The 18,411-nt window shown below is 48.8% G+C and overlaps 8 protein-coding genes across 8 annotated transcripts; 5 read left to right on the top strand and 3 right to left on the bottom strand.

Annotated features, from left to right (window-relative positions):
* Positions 1-4: 4 nt before the first annotated feature.
* On the top strand, positions 5-2,005 carry FTJAE_10485 (uncharacterized protein; the record flags this gene model as incomplete). Its single annotated transcript, XM_037343332.1, has 1 exon — positions 5-2,005. One exon carries the CDS (start codon positions 5-7, stop codon positions 2,003-2,005), a length of 2,001 nt encoding a protein of 666 aa, XP_037202450.1.
* Positions 2,006-2,113: 108 nt separating this feature from the next.
* On the bottom strand, positions 2,114-3,027 carry FTJAE_10484 (phosphoglycerate mutase; the record flags this gene model as incomplete). Its single annotated transcript, XM_037343331.1, has 2 exons — positions 2,114-2,698; positions 2,752-3,027. 2 exons carry the CDS (start codon positions 3,025-3,027, stop codon positions 2,114-2,116), a joined length of 861 nt encoding a protein of 286 aa, XP_037202449.1.
* Positions 3,028-3,494: 467 nt separating this feature from the next.
* FTJAE_10483 (heterokaryon incompatibility protein) lies at positions 3,495-5,444 on the top strand (the record flags this gene model as incomplete). The annotated part of the gene is made up of 1 exon (XM_037343330.1): positions 3,495-5,444. One exon carries the CDS (start codon positions 3,495-3,497, stop codon positions 5,442-5,444), a length of 1,950 nt encoding a protein of 649 aa, XP_037202448.1.
* A 798-nt stretch (positions 5,445-6,242) lies between these two features.
* Positions 6,243-7,778, top strand: FTJAE_10482 (GPI anchored; the record flags this gene model as incomplete). The annotated part of the gene is made up of 2 exons (XM_037343329.1): positions 6,243-7,108; positions 7,172-7,778. The coding sequence occupies 2 exons, from the start codon at positions 6,243-6,245 to the stop codon at positions 7,776-7,778; spliced, it is 1,473 nt and encodes a 490-aa protein (XP_037202447.1).
* A 223-nt stretch (positions 7,779-8,001) lies between these two features.
* FTJAE_10481 (prolyl oligopeptidase) lies at positions 8,002-8,406 on the bottom strand (the record flags this gene model as incomplete). The annotated part of the gene is made up of 1 exon (XM_037343328.1): positions 8,002-8,406. One exon carries the CDS (start codon positions 8,404-8,406, stop codon positions 8,002-8,004), a length of 405 nt encoding a protein of 134 aa, XP_037202446.1.
* A 1,223-nt stretch (positions 8,407-9,629) lies between these two features.
* Positions 9,630-11,445, bottom strand: FTJAE_10480 (6-hydroxy-D-nicotine oxidase; the record flags this gene model as incomplete). Its single annotated transcript, XM_037343327.1, has 3 exons — positions 9,630-10,646; positions 10,693-10,957; positions 11,009-11,445. The coding sequence occupies 3 exons, from the start codon at positions 11,443-11,445 to the stop codon at positions 9,630-9,632; spliced, it is 1,719 nt and encodes a 572-aa protein (XP_037202445.1).
* A 1,650-nt stretch (positions 11,446-13,095) lies between these two features.
* On the top strand, positions 13,096-14,416 carry FTJAE_10479 (uncharacterized protein; the record flags this gene model as incomplete). The annotated part of the gene is made up of 2 exons (XM_037343325.1): positions 13,096-13,331; positions 13,384-14,416. The coding sequence occupies 2 exons, from the start codon at positions 13,096-13,098 to the stop codon at positions 14,414-14,416; spliced, it is 1,269 nt and encodes a 422-aa protein (XP_037202444.1).
* A 1,019-nt stretch (positions 14,417-15,435) lies between these two features.
* Positions 15,436-17,754, top strand: FTJAE_10478 (amino-acid oxidase; the record flags this gene model as incomplete). The annotated part of the gene is made up of 5 exons (XM_037343324.1): positions 15,436-15,908; positions 15,959-16,189; positions 16,250-16,405; positions 16,456-16,542; positions 16,590-17,754. The coding sequence occupies 5 exons, from the start codon at positions 15,436-15,438 to the stop codon at positions 17,752-17,754; spliced, it is 2,112 nt and encodes a 703-aa protein (XP_037202443.1).
* Positions 17,755-18,411: the final 657 nt, after the last annotated feature.

Below are 18,411 nucleotides of genomic sequence, written 5' to 3'. Positions count from 1 at the left end.
CGAAATGGAGCCATCGCAAAGTCATTTGCCGCCTCACTTGAGAGGTCATCACAGCTCGAATGCGTCTTCGGATCAGATTGAGCTCCTGTCCCCATATGAATCTTTTAGAAGCAGCAAGCCTGGGATCCCAGATCTCACTGGGGGTAAAGCGAAGACAAACAGCAAGTTCATGTCTTCGACGACAGATGGAAGTTTCGCCCAAAAATGGAGCGCATACACTCTAAAACCGTGGAAAATGTGTCTCTTGACCGTTCTCGGTACCATGCTAGCATGCGGCCATCATCTTTTCTACCTAAGCCTTGACGGACAAGAAGCCACCAGCCAATCTCTCATGCTGCGATACGGCACAATAATTGCCTTTTGCGCTAAAGCAAGCCTAGGAACTGCTGTTGCTATGGCTTTCCAGCAGCGCGCATGGCTGATCGCCCGCCATAAGATGGCGCGTCTCGAAACAGTTGATGCAGTATTCACAGCCAACAGCGATATCTTTTCCCTCTTGACATGGTACTCTATCAAGAACTCTAAGATCGGAACCCTGCTAGCTCTCTATTGTTGGATTACACCATTAGTGGTGGTTCTCACGGCTGAGACACTGGCTGTCGTGGCCGGAGTCACGGAGGAGCTAGTGTCGTGTCCATCTGTCCGAACGCTAAACTTTGGCAATGAGGCCAACTTTGATTGGCGTGAGAGACCAGTTGTGCATGGTCAGACACTCAAATCTGTGTCGCATTTCAACACTACTGGTTTGAACACGAAGCCTGAAGACTTCAACTCGACGCACTTCGACTATTTGAATGCGGCGAGTTCCGTGTATACGTCTGTTGTCTCGAATAAGGCGGTGTTCATGCGTGAACCCCTTGTGAGGGACGAGTCGGCAGAAGAGGTATGCTCCGACGGCTGGAACTGCACCTATGTTATTGACTTCCTGGCGCCTGGGTACAAATGTGAAGAGTTGGCTTCTGGTGTTGGTTCGAAGGTGAAGAAGCTTGGCGATGCTGAGGCGCCTTTCAATACCTCGATTCTTGCGCCAGAAGGGTCATATACCTTCGTTTCCAAGGCTGCCAGGGAGAGCTACACCACATATAGTGGGGGACGGCCCAAGAATTTAGGTGTCTTCAAGAATGAGCCCATCATTTGGGTCGGCTATGCAACCGTCAAAGACATAAACAAGCCACAACCAAAAGATAAGGAGGATAAGAGCTGGGACAAAGCATATACGCCCATTATCTTTGGCTGTGAGCATTACGAGGTCAACTACACTGTCCGATTTGACTACGTCAGAGGTGCTCAGTCATACAAGATAACAAACCGCGACTATGTTAGAAAGGTTGTTAACACGACTCTCGTCTCGGAAAACACTTCCGGAAAGACATCGAAAAAGCAGTCGATTCCCGAAAGTAACTGGGTGCGCCCTCAAAACTACAAAGAGTATCGCCGAACAGCTGCATATCATGTGATTGGCGAGGGACTCCGACGATATGTTGGGGGAGTTGTCAACGCGGCAAACAACGTAACAACGACGTATATTCTCCTCACTTCCTTGGGGTCCAAGATAAACCCCCTTCCCATCACAAACCTGCGCCAAGGTATCCAAAAGCTATATGAGGACATTGTTCTGTCCCTTCTCTCCGAGCCATCATTTGTGGCAGTCGCGTGGGCGTCGAATGGGAAGCCATCAGGGACTAGGAAAGGTGACGCTTCGACGAGGTATCCATGCCGTCGGCAAAGACAGACTACGCTGTTTGTGTACAAGCAAGTTCAGCTATTATCTGTTTACGCGGCGAGCATCTCATTAGCAGTTGTTGGAGTGTTGGTTGGTATACAAGCATATCGAGAAGAAGGAGTGATGCTTGATATGAAGCCTTCCTCAATTATCAGCGCTTCAAAGAATGGGGTGCTAGGTGCAGAAAGAGGCAATGCCAGGTCGGGATATGGTCTTGTACAAGAAGGGGTTGAGACAAACCTCAGAGCTCCTGGAACGGGAGGGAATATGTCACAACAGTAGAGGCTATGGGAATCGGGAGGAACAGCTTATATATGGAACTTCGTGACACATGACTCTGATGATAGAATGATAGAGTCTTTTCCTACTTGATAATTTCCCTTTGAGACCTCATTGTGCATTGATTTTTTCACCCTTGACCAAGATTGCCACCATAGCGCCTTCGCCCATCCGAAACTCAGGCGCTCCAATGACCTCTAGGATAGTTGATATGGTGAATGAGTGAGTGGTCAGAGCAATACAGGATCCCGAGTCATGTCTCCATACATCCTCAAGGAGTTCTTGTGTACGGGCAACATGTGCTTCATTCGACTCTGATCGATCAGCATGCCATAATATATCTTCTTCCGCGAAGCCTGATTCCAACTCATAGCCCGGATAAGCGGCTTGAATCCACTGTCTGGTCCTCCGCTTATCGCATGTATGATTGGTAAGTCGTTCTCGAAGATACTCTTTCACTATAGGCCTGAACTCAGTCCCTTGTTCCATGATGATATCCCTGAAAATCAGGCTCGTGGTCTTCAGACCTCGAGCAAGCGGGCTGGTATAGATAGTATCGGGTATGGGAAAGTCCGCTTGCCGAATGCCCTCAGTATACAGCTTCCCGAGGTCTTTAGCTTGTTGGATTCCCTTTTCAACGAGCTCGGCGTCAAGCCAAATTCTGTTTGCATCCCCAGGTAGTTTCGACCAGTGGTTCTAAGGATTATCAGCTTGCTATAATCATGTTCGACGAATGGGAAGACGCATACCTTCCATTCTTCTGATCCGACCTCCCCCATCACATCATTATGAACACCGTGACCATGTCGCGCAACCAGCAAGATCTTATGCGAGATATTCGAGCCCTCCTGGTGATTTAACTGCTCGATGTGTTCAGTAAGTCCCGCCCATTCTCGATCACTGAGCAAACCAAGGTTTGGCTGAGTGGTGAGCTTCGAACCAGAACATGAGTGGGAAACCACTGGGTAGTCAACAAACCAACCAGGTTCGAAGGTGAACTTGTACGAGCATTTAGGATCTGGCATTGGGAAAGATGATAGAAGTGGTGGGAATAAAGAACATGGATGCATTGAAGGGAGAATGGTGGCAGGTGTTCAGATGCCGCCTGATAAGGCAGACAGGCAATTACAGAAGGGTAACCTGAAAGAAGCAGTATGAAAAGCCTGGACCACGAGACTCACGACTCATTTAAGAGAATGATAATGACATGAGTGGGATTTTTCGAGGCAGTGAGACGGAGGCCCCCTTCGTTTAACGGCCCAATGACGGAACGCCAACAAATCCCGCGTCATGCAGTTTAGAGCAGCTGAAAGCAGATGACAAACATCACTGGCAACACAAGGAGGAGACATTTCAGCCGCAATTTCTAGGGAGAGATCATAAGAACGTGGCCAAATCTTTTATCGTAGCTCTCCTGTCATTCATTCGCTTCTCTAGGTCCAAGGGTAGTCTTCAACAACACATTGCTATTTGTTCCTGCAGATCAGGGACCATGAATCTAAACTATTCAGAGTTTCCGATCGATGCTGGTGACTTGCGTCTAGTGTCACTCGACAATTGGGCTTCAGATATCACCGAAGCAAAGTGGAAGCTAAGAGTAGTTAGCATGGATCAATCACCACGATATCTCGCCCTTTCATACAGATGGGGAGCACCGATTGACGAAGGGCCTTTTAAATCATATACAGACAAGCCTGTGGCGCCTATAAGAATTGGCAATGGAGAGCTCAAAGTTGCCAGAAACCTGCTGGACTTCCTGATACAGGTGAAGGAAGACGAAAACCTGAGACACGAGGAATTCTGGATCGACGCGATATGCATAAACCAGGGTGATCTCAGCGAGAGGAGTTACCAAGTCAGTAACATGATGGCTAAGATCTACGAAAAAGCACATTCAGTCGTTGCATGGCTTGGAGACTCGGATGCGCACACGGCACAAGCTTTTGATCACATGGCCAAGGTGGCTGACCGGAGCATTCTCCCGTCCTTGGGCATACCAACTGGGAGAACAGGCTTTGAGGATTTCGATGCCGACGCGGCTCGTTGGTTGGCCGTTGGAAAGATCTTCGACCGTACCTACTGGAACAGATCATGGATCATCCAAGAACTCGTGCTCCCGAAGCAAGTGACTCTCCGCTGCGGGGTGTATTCAACAGATTGGGATGTCTTTGCGAAGGCCTCACATAACATATCAACGAGCCCCTTGAAGCAGTTCTACGACAGTCGACCCGCCGAGGGGACGCTATCTTCCACCAGCAGCTCAAAGATGTCCCGTAACTACGGAGTCCCGGCGATTCTAGATGCCACGAAATCAACCAGGGCAAAAAGGCACTGGGCTGACGTGCTCCTATACACGCTGATACGATCGCGTCACTGCGAGGCCACAGATCTCGCGGACAAAGTATATGCTTTGCTGGGACTTATTCAAGGTCTCGATGGTGATAAAAAGCTACCAGCGTTGCTATGCCCTCCTACAGAAAGAAGCAATTGCAGCCCTGGAAAGACATACCTTGATGTCGCTACCCAGCTTCTCGAGGACTGTGGGGATCTGCTGGTACTTTCTTGCGCAGAGGGCTTTCGTAATGTAAAGCTGAACGGCGCAGACCTTCCCTCCTGGGTGCCTGACTGGAGTGTAAGGTACCCTCTTGGCCTTAGAGTCACAGGATACAAGAGATATCAAGCAGATGCATTCTTCTTTTCGCCGGACACGAATTTGTCACGGGACGAGAAGCTTGCCCTTTGGCCTGCAACATTCGACAAGAGTGAGCTTACAATGACTATCCGTGGAATGCAAGTCGATAAGATCTCTTTCATTGCAGAGTCAAAACGCGAGATTCTGAATTCTAAACCGTTTCCACTCCTCTTGAGGATGTTACTGATGCTACCTGAAAAGTATCAAGTCACTGGCGAAGGCCGAATGGAGGCTTTCTGGCGAACGATAACTAAGAATACTTATGGAGAGGCCAGACATCCTGCACCAAAAAAATCATCAATGGGGCCGAGTTTCACAAAATGGTTAAGAGAGACAGTGCAGTCTGCGTCGGCGTCTCCAGAAGACGAAGACAATTGGACGAACTTCAAGGAAGCTTTCAATAAGTTCTGGCCCCGTGATGCAGAATGGCTTGCTACCAGCGAAGAATCCGAGTCTGTCTCATCGACGGAGTTTAGCTCGCAGTTTCTATATGGGGAGTACCTCCGACCATTTGTAACGGAGACAGGCTACATAGGACTTGGCTCGGAGAATCTGCAGGAGGGAGATAGAGTCTGGGTGGTGCCACGATCACGGGTGCCTTTAATATTTAGGCACAAGGAAGAGTTTGATCCACATGCGGATCACCATTGCCAGTTAATAGGAGGAGCCTATCTCCATGGGTTCATGGATGGTAGCTGGCGGGGAAAGCAAGCAACCAAAGAAGACACGCAAGCTATCATAATTCATTGACCAGTGAGCTTAACTATATAATGTACATAACTGCGTGTACTGTGTAATCGAGCCAAAATTCAATGCATCAATCAATTAGATGGTACATTCTTCCTCCGAAACATCCGACAGACTCCTAAACTGTAGCTAGTAGTTCAATCCATAACACCTTCGCTTACAAGTCTAGATAGATTACAAAGCCATCACACTGTACGTGATGTAAGGGCAAGGGAATCGGTATATGACAGGACTTGGTTTACCATGGCCGTGGTATTCGCTTGATCGCCGATGGACTGGGGCACCTAAACAGCAAGGGTCCACACGAGGAGCCCAACCCATGCTGCCAGCACCTGGTCGCTTTGCCAGAGAATTAGTCTCTGAAAGCCGATAATAAATGAAGAATCGTGCCATATTTTGTTCTCCTTGTAAACCTTCAATCACGTCTTTTACTACATTGCTCCTTTGTTTGCGGAATGTTCTTGGAGATCTTACACATACGCGGGTGTTAGTGGTTTCAGGATAACGATTTCCCCGCCTCGAGAAATAAAGGATTCTATTCGAGCTGTAGCGCGGTTTCAGGGCCGTATAGTTAAATGACCACCTCATCCAAGCCAGGATTGATTGGAGCAGCTTCAGGTCTTCGGGTTTAGACTTTTGGCCTGATTCTCCTGACCAGGCGCTTAATGTGGGATGATTACAGAGCATGAAATCGATAAAAGTGTTTCTGATATGCTTACTTTGACTTATTGGCCTTTGTACATTCATTGTTTTATTCTCTCATTTGCCAAGAGCCACGCTCGTTAACAATTTACATTCATTATGACACTCATTTACACCATCTTATTTTCTTTTCTTTTCCCTCTTTCTTACGCCTTCACTCACCCCGGTCTGCTAGTCACCGACACCGATATCACTCGCATCAAAAGCAAGCTCGCGGAGAAAAAAGAGCCTTGGACCGCGTCGTGGAATAAGCTGACCAGCATTCCATTTTCCAGCGCCGATTACAAGAGCAATGCAGTAAAAGAAGTGAACCGGGGCCAAAATGGCGAGGTCTTATGGCACGATGCAGCTGCGGCGTTCAACCTTGCTCTGCGCTGGAAAGTCAGCGGAGAAGAACAATACGCAGAAACCGCGACAGAGGTCCTTATTGCTTGGGCAGATACTCTGGAGATCCTCAGCGGGGGCGATGATGCCTACCTTACCGCAGGATTGCAGGGTTACGAGCTTGCTAACGCCGCAGAGCTTCTCCGCGACTACCAGCCATTTGCAAAGAACGGGCTATCCAAAGTTATCAATATGTTCAACAAAATATTCTTACCGATGAACCTCGATTTCCTCAACCACGTCCTCGGGTCAGAGCACAATGTCAAGCACTTCTTTGCGAACTGGGAACAGTGCAACATTGCTTCTGCTATGGCTATCGCAGTCCTTACCGACAACCAAACCACGTGGGACTTTGCTGTTGACTACTTCAAGCACGGTGAGGGCAATGGTGCTATCAATAACGGTATCTCAAACATCGTTGAAGAACCTGGTACGGGCAAAGCGATTGGTCAAGGGCAGGAATCTGGCCGAGACCAAGGTCATTCTGCGATGAACTTCCAGGTACTGGGTGCCATTGGACAGCAGGCATGGAATCAGGGCGACGACCTTTTTGCCTACAACAACAGCCGCATACTACTTGGGTTCGTGAGCCCATTCCTATTTTAACCGGCTGTGATGAGGTCTGAACTAACTTCTACATGCAGAGCCGAGTACTTTGCTCAATACAATCTTGGAAGCGATGTACCATTCGAGCCCTACACAAACGGCATAGTCTCCTTCGATGTCATCAGCGAAGCCTCTCGAGGTGCGGTTCGACCGGCTTGGGAGCTTCTCTATAGTCATTACGTCAACATCAAAGGCCTTGATGCTCCTTGGACAGAAGCATACCTGAACAACTCCTTGGAGTTCTTCGGTGGATTCGAGGGTGGAGCTGGTTCTTGGGGAGAAGGCTCGGGTCACTATGACGGACTTGGCTGGGGCTCTCTTCTCCATCATCTGGATGAATCTGACATACAAGCTGCGAAATCCTCCGCTGCTAGCCCTGAATCAACTGAAACGACGCCAGAGAGTGGGCCAAAGTCAACAACTCTAGCGACAGTTCATACTGCCTCTAGATCGAAGACTGCAACAGCTGATGAGGGCGCCGAGACCGTTACAGTAAAGCCATCTGCCGTAAGCGCCCAGCATTCTTCTGTGACAACTGCCGCAGTAATTCCTCAAGTTACGGAAGAGCCAGGAACGGGATGTCGTGCAAGGAGGCCGAAGAGTCGTAAGCATAAGGGCCGTAAACACCACTCGGTTGTGAACTAGAGCGTTGAGTGGGAAGAAACCTTATCAAGTAGCTGAGACCCCATTGGATAACTGTCAAGAATATGCTGGGGATGGGTTTGATGGGACCTTCTTTCTTGTGTACATTAGAATTATCGTAGCTGGTCTACAAGGGCAAACAAGTGATGCGAAGGTGAAGCTCTGTCGCTATTGTTGGATGATTCAACCTATAGTATACGACTTGTGAGGTAGCTCACATGTTGCTTTACAATTTCCAGCTCATATTTGCCAACACCACGCGATACCCGTCAGCGTCCTCAAACGTCTTTCCGCACTGATCCCAATACGGATTAAAGCTCGTGACAGAAACAATACCCACTTTCTCCATCCGCGCAACTGCGTCATCGAATTTCTCTTTCTCAGGCAGGTAGAAAATCATGAGGTTGTCCTGCGTGGGTGATCTACCGGCGTCATGCCCGCGCTTCGTTGTGAACTCAAGATGATAGCCTGCACCCTCGTGACCAAGCATTAGACCATCAAAGCCGTCATGGTCACGAAATTCGCCGATCTTCTTGAATCCTAGACCGTCGACGTAGAAAGGCAGCAGTGCGTCGATGTTGTTTGTTGGGCGCGCTACGCGAAGATGAGCGGATGCGATAGGCGATGACATTTTGTCGGTAGCAAATTTGAATGAAGCAGGAGTCTGTTTAGCTAAAACCTTGGTTTTAGGTCAGACCTGGGCATTCTTATACTCGAATCGGGGCCCACTTGACGGTTTTCCGGGGTTGCCGGTGACTCATCTTCAGCCCAACATCTTTTGGTCCAAGAAACGAGGAAACAAAGGCGTTTGCCGAGCCTAGAAAATAATATGTAGATCTGAAAATGACGTAACTAGTTCTTGAAAGTATACTGCAAGCGCGTCTCGTGGCGCTTTAAGATCCTTGCACTGTTCTGGGCTCCGTGATGATTAACTGCCACGGAAGCTCAAAAGGCAGGGTAAAGTTCTTAGAGAACGGATGCTACTCTTAGGTCCTGGATGTTTTTTGAACTGGCCATGACATAACTTATACGTATCGATATCTTGTGCAAAGCCAATAATACCCCATTACGATCTGACAGTGAACTTGTCAACAGTACCGGTAGATCCTGTCTATTTGATCGATGTATGCCGAGTGAGGATAGCACATTGTTCTGAATTGATGCTACTGATTCACAGCTCCGAGTCGTCCTCACAATCCGAGAATGAAGGTATGATCAAATACAAGCATATATCACTGATTCACCGACTTGCTCTTGGTACATAAAACCAGATTTCTCTCTTGTGAACTTTTGATCAACATTGTTCCTTGAGACCTGGTACTATAAACACAAGCAAACAATCTCAACCCTTTTCACTTACACTGGGCCTTATTTAATAAACATACCCATCAAAGAGAACAGACATACCCCTCGTTCTCACGAAGTGCAAATGCCGCCTCAACAAGGTTGCCCAATCTGCCACGGTGCGGGCACATACACGCGTCGGCATTACTGGCAGGAAAGAGTACAGTGTCCAGAGACTTGGCACCATTGCCCTCGCGGTGGCCACACAGCGAATTGCTTCGCATACCAGCAGGCATACGGACAACCACAGTGCCCTTGCCGTGTATGCTTTGGGGCCGGAACAATTATGGCGTCCTTCCATCAAGATCACCAATATCCATGCACTTGCGTGGGCCATTAAGAGACCTTGTTTTCGTGTTACGATGTTAGCAGCCACAGCAGAGTATTGACGGATGAGGCTCGGCAATGTTAAGGTAAAGGTACCTTACAGAATGCACAGAGACAGCAGCGATGTATTAAATATATGCACATCCATTACCCGTATCTCTTTCCTGTTTCGCGTGGAATTTGCTATTTCGTACCATCACGAACAGCAGTGACAGCAAATGGGTTGGCCGTGAAGGTTCCATTCGGGTCAGCCTTAGCCCTAGCCTTACCAAGTCTCTTATACTTGTCCGCATCCTCGTAGTATGCTTGCCAAATCTCAGGCTTACTCATATCCCAGTCTCCCCATGAACCCCAAAGCACACGACGATCCTGCTTGCTGAAGGGACTCTTGGGTCCAATCATGATAGTATCGTTGGTCTTCTGCCAGCCGAGGGCATATTCCCGATACTTGGCACCAGGGTCGTGGAAACAGTCTAGTGTTTGTACAACAGTTGAGTCTCGCCAACTATAGGACGTTCCGTTGTCCTTGTTGAGCAAGAAGCGCGAGTTCTTTCCGCCGAAGCATTGGATCTGCACTGAGAGCTTGCAGTGATCGTATACTTCTCCTTCCTTGTCGCTCTTGTCGTTGTCAAGCTTCTGGTGAGGATTGTAGATCAAGTCCAGACGCTTGACAACGGCATCAACCCAACCGTCCTTCTGGAGAGTCTGCGACTTTGTAGCGTATGTGCGCTTGACATAGGGGAGCTCAAACTCTCGTCGCTTGGGGAAAATCCACTTTCCAGTCATGGTATCCATACCCTCATCAAACTCATTGATCAAAAGAGTGTGGTTGCTCCAGTCATTCTGCAGATCTCTGAACTGCTTGAACCAGTTGTCCACGGTAGAGTCGTACTTGTCGGTCTTGTTGGTAGGACACCATTGGGCATAGAGGACGATGATAGCAGGGAAGCTACCATTGAGAAGATCAAGAACATCTTTGGCTAAGGCTGTCTTGATCTTTTGCTGAATCTTCTTCCAGATGGTGTCATCTCGGAGCGAAGGGAACAGCATGGTAACAGGGAAGTCTGTGCTGAGAACACTGCAGCAGAGATCGTAGCCTCGTGGGGCAGTACCCTCGTCAGACATCTTAGCGATGAAGCCGAGCAGACGGCTGAGTACCTTGGGCTCATAGATCCACAGACCCTTCAAACCATGGGGTCCCTGAGACTGTTAGCGTAATTTCGCATAAAGTGGTAGCTTTTCCTACCTTAAAGCCGTTAGGACCAGCGACAGTTCCCATGTAGCTGGAAGCGCGATAAACTTCAACAGTGTAATGAGTGATAATGCCGAAGTTACCCGGGCTGCCACCGAGGATGGCATAGAAGAGCTCAGAATCACTCTGCTTGGTGACGTTCTGAATGGAGCCATTGTGATCAATGAGACGAATCTTGATAATGTGGTCGCCAAAAAGACCAAAACTACGACCGAGTTGGCCATAGCCACCAGTTTGGCCGTGGCCGCCGGTGCAGACGCTGAGGGGAATTAGCTTCGTTAGTTCGCAGTAGCCTACATAGTAGACTCACTAGGCACATTGTCCATGCGGCACGAATAGGTTGACCGAACGAAGGTAGTCGTTAAAGTCTTGCAGTCTGTTACTCACACCAGCCAGCACCAGAGCTCTGTCATCAGGAACTCCGTCTTCTTCCAGGACCATCATGTCCTTGTAAGTGTTGGTGAGATCAATCTGGATGTTCTTGCCACCGGTGGAAGAGGCACCAGAATACTGATGGCCACCCGACCTGACAGCGACGCTGACCTTGTTGTCCCTCGCCCATTGAACAGCCTTGATGACATCTTCATCTTCCTTGGGCTGCACAATAAGAGCGGGGTTCATGTCATGTTCTGTTTGGTAAGAGGTGGTAGCATATTGCTGGTTAAAGAACTTGTAATCTTTCTGGCCAAATTGAGAAGAAGTGTCTCGGGAGTATTGCATCCCCTGGAAATCTTTGATCTTGAACATGATGGATATGATGAGTGTCGAGTTTGTGGTGATTGGCAGAAGAATTGTGGCTTTAGACGTGCCTTATATTCTTCTTGCACGCCAAGATCCAAGAGGGGCGATGCTGGTCACTGAGCAAAACAGCCAGCGGCTGATCACCTTGGCTTTCGACTTATTGAGCACATGTGCGGACGGTTCGCACTAGAGATTAGCGGTCTATCATTCCTAACATGCTGAGACATGCGTAGTGGCTGCAATGGTTGGGGATGCGGCTGAACTTGGTACCAGGGATCATGTCTGAATAGGCAGCCAATGGAGCTATTGAACTGATGTTGCAAGTGAATCCTCGAACCTGGTTATCATCTTTCACTAGAGTGATACTGTGAGACACCGGCACTTGTAGCGTGAGTATCATGTGAATTCTGACTGTAATTTCACGTATACGACGTAGGTACACGTAAGACTTACTGTACTGCACATGCGTGTAAGATTGGTTGGTAGTACAAACACCCTTCTCAGCCAATAAGCAATCGTCTTTCATTATTAGAACCGTATTCAGCCAGCCACTTTTTAGGCATGCTTCAACCGACCACGGGGTCCGACTTCCGACATTTTACGGATAGCTCTGCGCCAGTGCGGGGGAAAGAGACACTTCGAGACTGTTTGCGGAGGTCATGGCTTGCATGAGACATAAGCTCAGTCGCACTATTGACGCCAAGGTTGCGACAGCGGGACGGAGATCGCGAGAATATTACGCGTGTCCAATACCGTTTGCAGTGCGGCAGTCAGCATGCACTGCAGGAGGCTGAATGAGAGGAGGGGAAACAGAAACATGGCGTTGATATGGTGATCGAGTGGCCAAAAGAAAGGTGAGACAGTAACGGTAAATGGTGAATTCTGAGACTATCCCTTGGAAAATGCAATTAAAGTTCGAGGGATTTCTCTTTTGGAGAATAACGTTCAACTACTCTGTAATAAGCGGCCTCTGAATGCGATGGTTCACCGAATGCAGTAACAAGCTATTCACACTAAACGGTGCTCGCTCACGCACGGCAGAACTGTGCCGCTCCAGGTGGCTTACGCAAGGGAGAAGAAACGGTCTAAAGGCTACCGTATTTTGGTGGTGGCTGATCAATAGCTCGAGCTACAGAGTTCAGCTTTTCTCAAAGTGTGCATTTGTTGAGGTTTAGGGCTGCCGCATGTCCCGGTCTAGACCACGCGCATTCCATTCAGGGTAGTGAGATTGGGTTTGCAGCTAAAATGATTTAGTGTCCATTGGTTGGTTCAGAAGGCTAGGTACGGCCCGGTACTTGGGAAATAGAGGACGAGGAACGCGACGTCCGTCAAGAGACGGATGGATGGGTTTGCGACTACCCCATGTGATGGCGTTAACATGTTTGCTCTTTTAACGATGGGTGAATGAGAGCCAATCATACTGAAGTTCTTTTGGATTATAATGTATGTCTTATTACTGGTCAGCAAGGAGTAAGCTCCAGACCCTTTCAACCTCAGCCGCTCGTCGATGGAGGGCACCACTCTCTTAGGGCTGATAATGACCCAAGCTCATAGTCCGTAAAGAAGATATATATAATCAAGGTCATAGAAATACCGTTTCAGCTGTCGCAAACTCTATCTACACAAATCTCTTGTAACATCATCAACACCGACACTATGATGCTCCCTACTGCTCCCGTTGTCCCCATGGATTTGGGTGACGACTTCAAGTTCGGTCCTACCGTTCTTGACCCCATTCAGCCAGAGGACCAAGAGAACCTTGTCCCCATCAATGGCTTCCCCAGTGTTGACCCCGCTGGTGGCGATGTTGCCATGTCCCAGCTGGATGTTCTGGCACACTTCTTTGGAACCTACAGTGGATTCGGCTTTAACACCATTTTCCGCCCCAATGGGTATGTAAAGCACCTAGAAGACCAGTAGAGTTGTACGCTAACTTGAAAAAAGAACAACTACTCCTACACCTCTCCCTATTCTTCCCCCACCTGAGGACCCCAATGACAACATCCTCCAGCTCAACCTTACAGCTGAGTCCCTAGCCTTTGCTAAAGGACGTCTCGATGATGTCCCTAACCGTGGTCTTGACACCCAGGCCGATATCATGCTCAACGGCGTGCCATACACCCAGACAATTGCTGATATTACCGAGATGGTGAAGCCGCCAAAGAAGCAGCCCGTCATTCACTTTGAGCCTGGTCTGTGGATGCACGTTCCAGCCAGTGAGCAGATGCCTGTTCTCGCAGCTTCTCTGTCCCGCATGGCTTCTATCCCTCATGGAACTTCCATCAACGCCCAGTCTTTCACGGCAACCATCACTGCCAAGGGCGCACCTGTCTTCTCACCAGTTGACATCACCCCTATTCTTATTGCCAACGGTCAGAAGATAAAGTTCAGGAGTCAGACTCTCACCAACAAGAATACGCACCGTCTTCCCCAGGATCTCACAAGCTTTGACAAGGCCGGTACCATCACGCAGGCTATCTTGACTGATCCCAACACTATCCTCCGCAACGCCAACATCGGAAAGAACATCATTGAAAACACGACCTTTGAGGTATCCTCAGAGGCTCAGAACCCCAACCTTGGTGGCGGAACCAGCAACATTGGTTTCCTCATCGGTGCTGACGCTGGTGTCACCTCTGCTTCAGTCGCAGCCCGAAGTGGCAACGCGAATGCAGTCAGAGTCATGGCCCAGTACTGGCTCTCCAGAGTTCGAACCCAGATCAACCTTCCTGTTTGCAAGGGCGCAGACAAGAAGACTGTTTCTCCTGCCTCTCACGGTCCACATGATGCCGTCCCCAGGTTCCTAGTCGACATTGACGTTCCTGCTGCCAAGACAGTCAACATTGAGTACATCCAGATTCAGTACTCCCAGAATGTTATCCTTGACTTCAATGGTCTTTCATGGCCTCACGTGACAGTTGGAACTCTAGCGCCAACTATTCGTCACAAGCTATCTCAAGTTCTTGTTTCTCACTAGATAGTGATATGTCCCATATAGCTGGGACTATCTATGGAGGATGTGTGGCTTTGCTGTGGGCGCCCAGCGGCTTTTTGGCCCGATATCGCAGGTTTAAACTTGATTTCCAATTTAACATGTTATTTCTTGACAAGTTATCCTCTTCTTAGCCCGATAGCATGAGTAATTTCACAAATTTACACTTCTTCAACAGGTGACGAAAGTAGGCCGTTTTCACAGTTGTCCAATATTGAGTGACAAATGCATCACTGAGAATACGATATGTCATCCCATTTCATATCTTTTGACCTATCCGTTCAAATTTGCATGCGCCAAATTGAGGCCAGACACATCCACGCCTTAGGCTCAAGCAAGAGGGGCAAACGTCTTGCCCAGGCGCCACCGAAGGTATCCACGACTGAGAATTCCAAGCCCAAGTCACATTCCCATCAGTGATCGTCATTCACAATTGCCGTTAGTGTCGTTGATGGTTTATTATGGCTTGTTCCACCCCCGCCTTTTCCATTTCTCCCGTTGCTCCAACACGGGCCGGCCGTCACATTCCTAACGCCGTACGAGACTTCAGCTAAAGAAAGCAGTCAGTCTTTACCTCTATGGGATAAACTGCATCGAAATGCGGAGATGTGGCTTGGGACTTAGGTTTCGTTAACACTGGATTTTCCGACCGCTCAAAAGTTATTGGAGGGCCATGCATTCGTGGTCGCCTTATGCAGATGTCAGCGTTGTAGTATTGCTTTCCTGCATCAAGCTGAACACGGCACAGCGTGTGATGGTTGCGCTCCGTATGTGAATCTGTGTCACTGAAATCTCCCATTCGTAGACATCATTGCGTGGACAGCTGAAAACCCAGGAATAGAGGCGGATGATGTATTCAGATAGAAATGAGGTTGTCATGCCCTCTTCAAGGCCATGCTTTATATTTCGCGTCCCTTGGCACTTGATTGTTCTCTTTCAGTTTGTCAGTACAAATTTCCTCGGAAGATACCCAAAACTCTTATCTTATAGCCTCAATCAGCATCATGCCTATCCTTAATCTCAAGTCAGACTTATCCATTCGAAACCAATGGGCTCGTCAGCACATCAAGAGAGCCATTAGACAGGATTGGAACGCCCTTCTTGATCACAGTGATGATTCCTCCGAGTTAGGTCCCCTTCCCCATATATCCCCCAAGAAGCCTGAGCTCCCTCTTGCTCCTCCCCCTCAGTTATCCGCTCCTCATGATCATAAGGCCGAAAAGCCTCGGGTCATCAAGATCGGTGTGATCGGTGCTGGAGCAGCGGGCTTGTTCACGGGTCTAGTCTTGGACTATCTCAATAGCGAGCTGAAGCAGGGCTCTATCCCTCTCTCTTTTGAGTATGACATTCACGAGGCCGCTGGGCCAGATCGAGTTGGAGGTCGCCTGTTTACTTATAATTTTGGTGGTCAACGCGAGACTCATGACTACTATGATGTTGGCGCGATGCGATTCCCCGACAACCCGGTCATGAAGCGGTAAGTCAGTTCCTTCTGGTGCGTGTCACTTGATAGCTTATACTTCATAGCACATTCGAGCTCTTTGGCAGGCTTGGCATGGAAAAGACGGACCTGAGGACGAACCCCAACGCCCCGGATGGCTCTCTCATTCCATACTACATGTCACCTAACGAACCCAACACTAACCCCTGGTGCTACAATGACATCAACGTTTGGGGTGCTTCTTATCAGAATGTTCAGGCATCCGCCGGCAATGTTGACCCGTTTCAACTTAATACTGATGGAAGTATCGACCGTAAGTAAGTTACCTCAGAAATGATATTTATTATTTTTCCGAATCAATTCTAAACATTTCTCAGGCTTCTCGAGGTTGGACCAGATGAGGTTGTAAAGGCCAACATTGAGCCACTTCGTCAAGCATTGAAAGAAGATGCCGAGAAGACTCCTCCTGGTGAAAAAGGCTGGAAGATGTTGATGGAATATGATACATACAGTACCCGACAGTTCTTGGGCACGTAAGTACTCTCCAATACCCCTTCCTTCCCTCAAAAACTGATTCATCCAGTGCGAACCCGAATGTGAAACTCCCCAAGGATATCCCTCCACCTCCGTATAACTATGAGACCATCGAGTGGCTCGAGACCTTTAACGGGTGAGTTGCCACGACTACGACACATATTTGATACTGACAGCTTCCAGAGGAACGGACTGGTATGACCAAGCTCACAGTGAGACTGTCCTTGAGTCCTTGGACTTTGAGTTTAGCCCTGAAACCAAGTGGTTCTGCGTGCTCGGTGGCGCCCAACAGCTCGCCAAGAAGATGGAGGACAACATTGTCAGCAAACCCAGTTATAACAACCCAGTCGCTGCTATCCGCGCTTTGGGTAAGATGGACGTGAGGCTCGATATCGAGTCTGGTAAAAGATTTGAGGAACGCTCTTACAACGCTGTCGTGGCCACTACTACCCTCGGATGTCTTGGCCGCATGGACACTCGTCAAGCTGGCCTGAGATATCCTGTCAAGCAAGCCATTCGCTCTTTAGGCTACGGTCAGTCCTGCAAAGTGGCTATCAAGTTTGACCATGCATGGTGGATCCACGATCTCAAGGACTTCAACATTCGCGAGGCAGGTCTAGGCCACTCCGACCTCGCCCTGCGAACTTGTGTCTATCCTTCTTACAACATCTATGACGCCAAGACCAAAACAGCTGTTCTTCTGTGTTCTTACACTTGGCAGCAGGACTCTGATCGTCTTGGATGTCTCATGTCGACAAACAAGGACCACAAGCAGAAGGTCACTGATGAGCAAGCTCTCAAAGAGCTTCTACTCCGAGATCTGGCTATCTTGCATAGAAACCCTGAGATGGGTGAAGATGAGCTATACAAGCTCATCAGTAAGAGCTATGTCGATCATCATGCCTACAGCTGGACTGAGGATCCCAACACCGCTGGAGCTTTTGCGTTCTTCAGACCCCAGCAGTTCAGCTCCATGTGGAACAGAGTGATCCAGCCATCGGGTGATGTCATCATTGCCGGTGAAGCCTCAAGCCCCCACCATGCTTGGGTCGTTGGTGCCCTTGAGAGTGTCGTCCATGGACTTCACTCCTGGATGGGTACCAATATCACTCTGGTTCCCGAGCTGAAGCATGCCAGAGATATCTTGGAGAAGGATCAACCTGGAAACCCCTTCGTCGGTCTCCCTCCCTATATGGATGTTAACATCTCGAACTGGCACGCTGTTCTGGGTGTCGTCAACCGAGACAAGCATCTAGAGCAGATAGGAGGCTCTGACAACAGCAAACTGCTGTCTACTCTGCTTTCGCATTTCGATGTCGAGGCTTTGAAGAAGGACATCGCTGCTTGATATATAGCTCGAACTGGCTCTTGGTTGTTCTCTTTTGGGGGGCTTATAAGTGTATTCAGATTGAGTCATGAAATCAGTATGATGGTTCTACCATCCGTTCTTTAGCTTTCTACATCATTTTCATGATGTCCACTCTCTTGATATATTGTTGTCGTCTACGATGAGCAGCAGCTTCCATTTCATTGCACCTTTCTCAAGCCCGCTCAGTAAACTTGGCTGATGCTATGATACACCATGACCGACTGACCTCACTTTTCGATTGTTCGCGAAAATGTGAACAGACCTTTCCTCGTTCCCGAGACCGCCGCGGACATAGTGATCACACCTCATGTACTTGGATATGTGATGGACCCCTCACGCTAATGAGCCGCGAAATATGTCGGGTCAGCATTACCGCCGTGCGTCGATCATGCCCAGTAAAAAGGATGAGCTCTCGTGAACAAACTGGCGGATCGTAGATTCTTCAACGCCGACGCGATGGATACATTTTTATCGCGAACACATTCTTGTCAGGTATTCTCGGTCGCGTTCAAACGCACCGTCAATAAACCCGTTCCCTCGACCGCAAAGTGGATACTCAAAATATCGACCACGCGATGCAGGCCCATATCGACAGCTGCAGGCAAGGTCATCGACCTCCTTGACAGTAGGCATCTC

Source organism: Fusarium tjaetaba (genome assembly GCF_013396195.1).
Source record: "Fusarium tjaetaba strain NRRL 66243 chromosome Unknown NRRL66243_c0000243, whole genome shotgun sequence".
Classification (NCBI taxonomy): Eukaryota; Fungi; Ascomycota; class Sordariomycetes; order Hypocreales; family Nectriaceae; genus Fusarium; species Fusarium tjaetaba.
The sequence above is the reverse complement of the archived record's forward strand: the minus strand, read 5'-3'. Positions and strand labels throughout refer to the sequence as shown.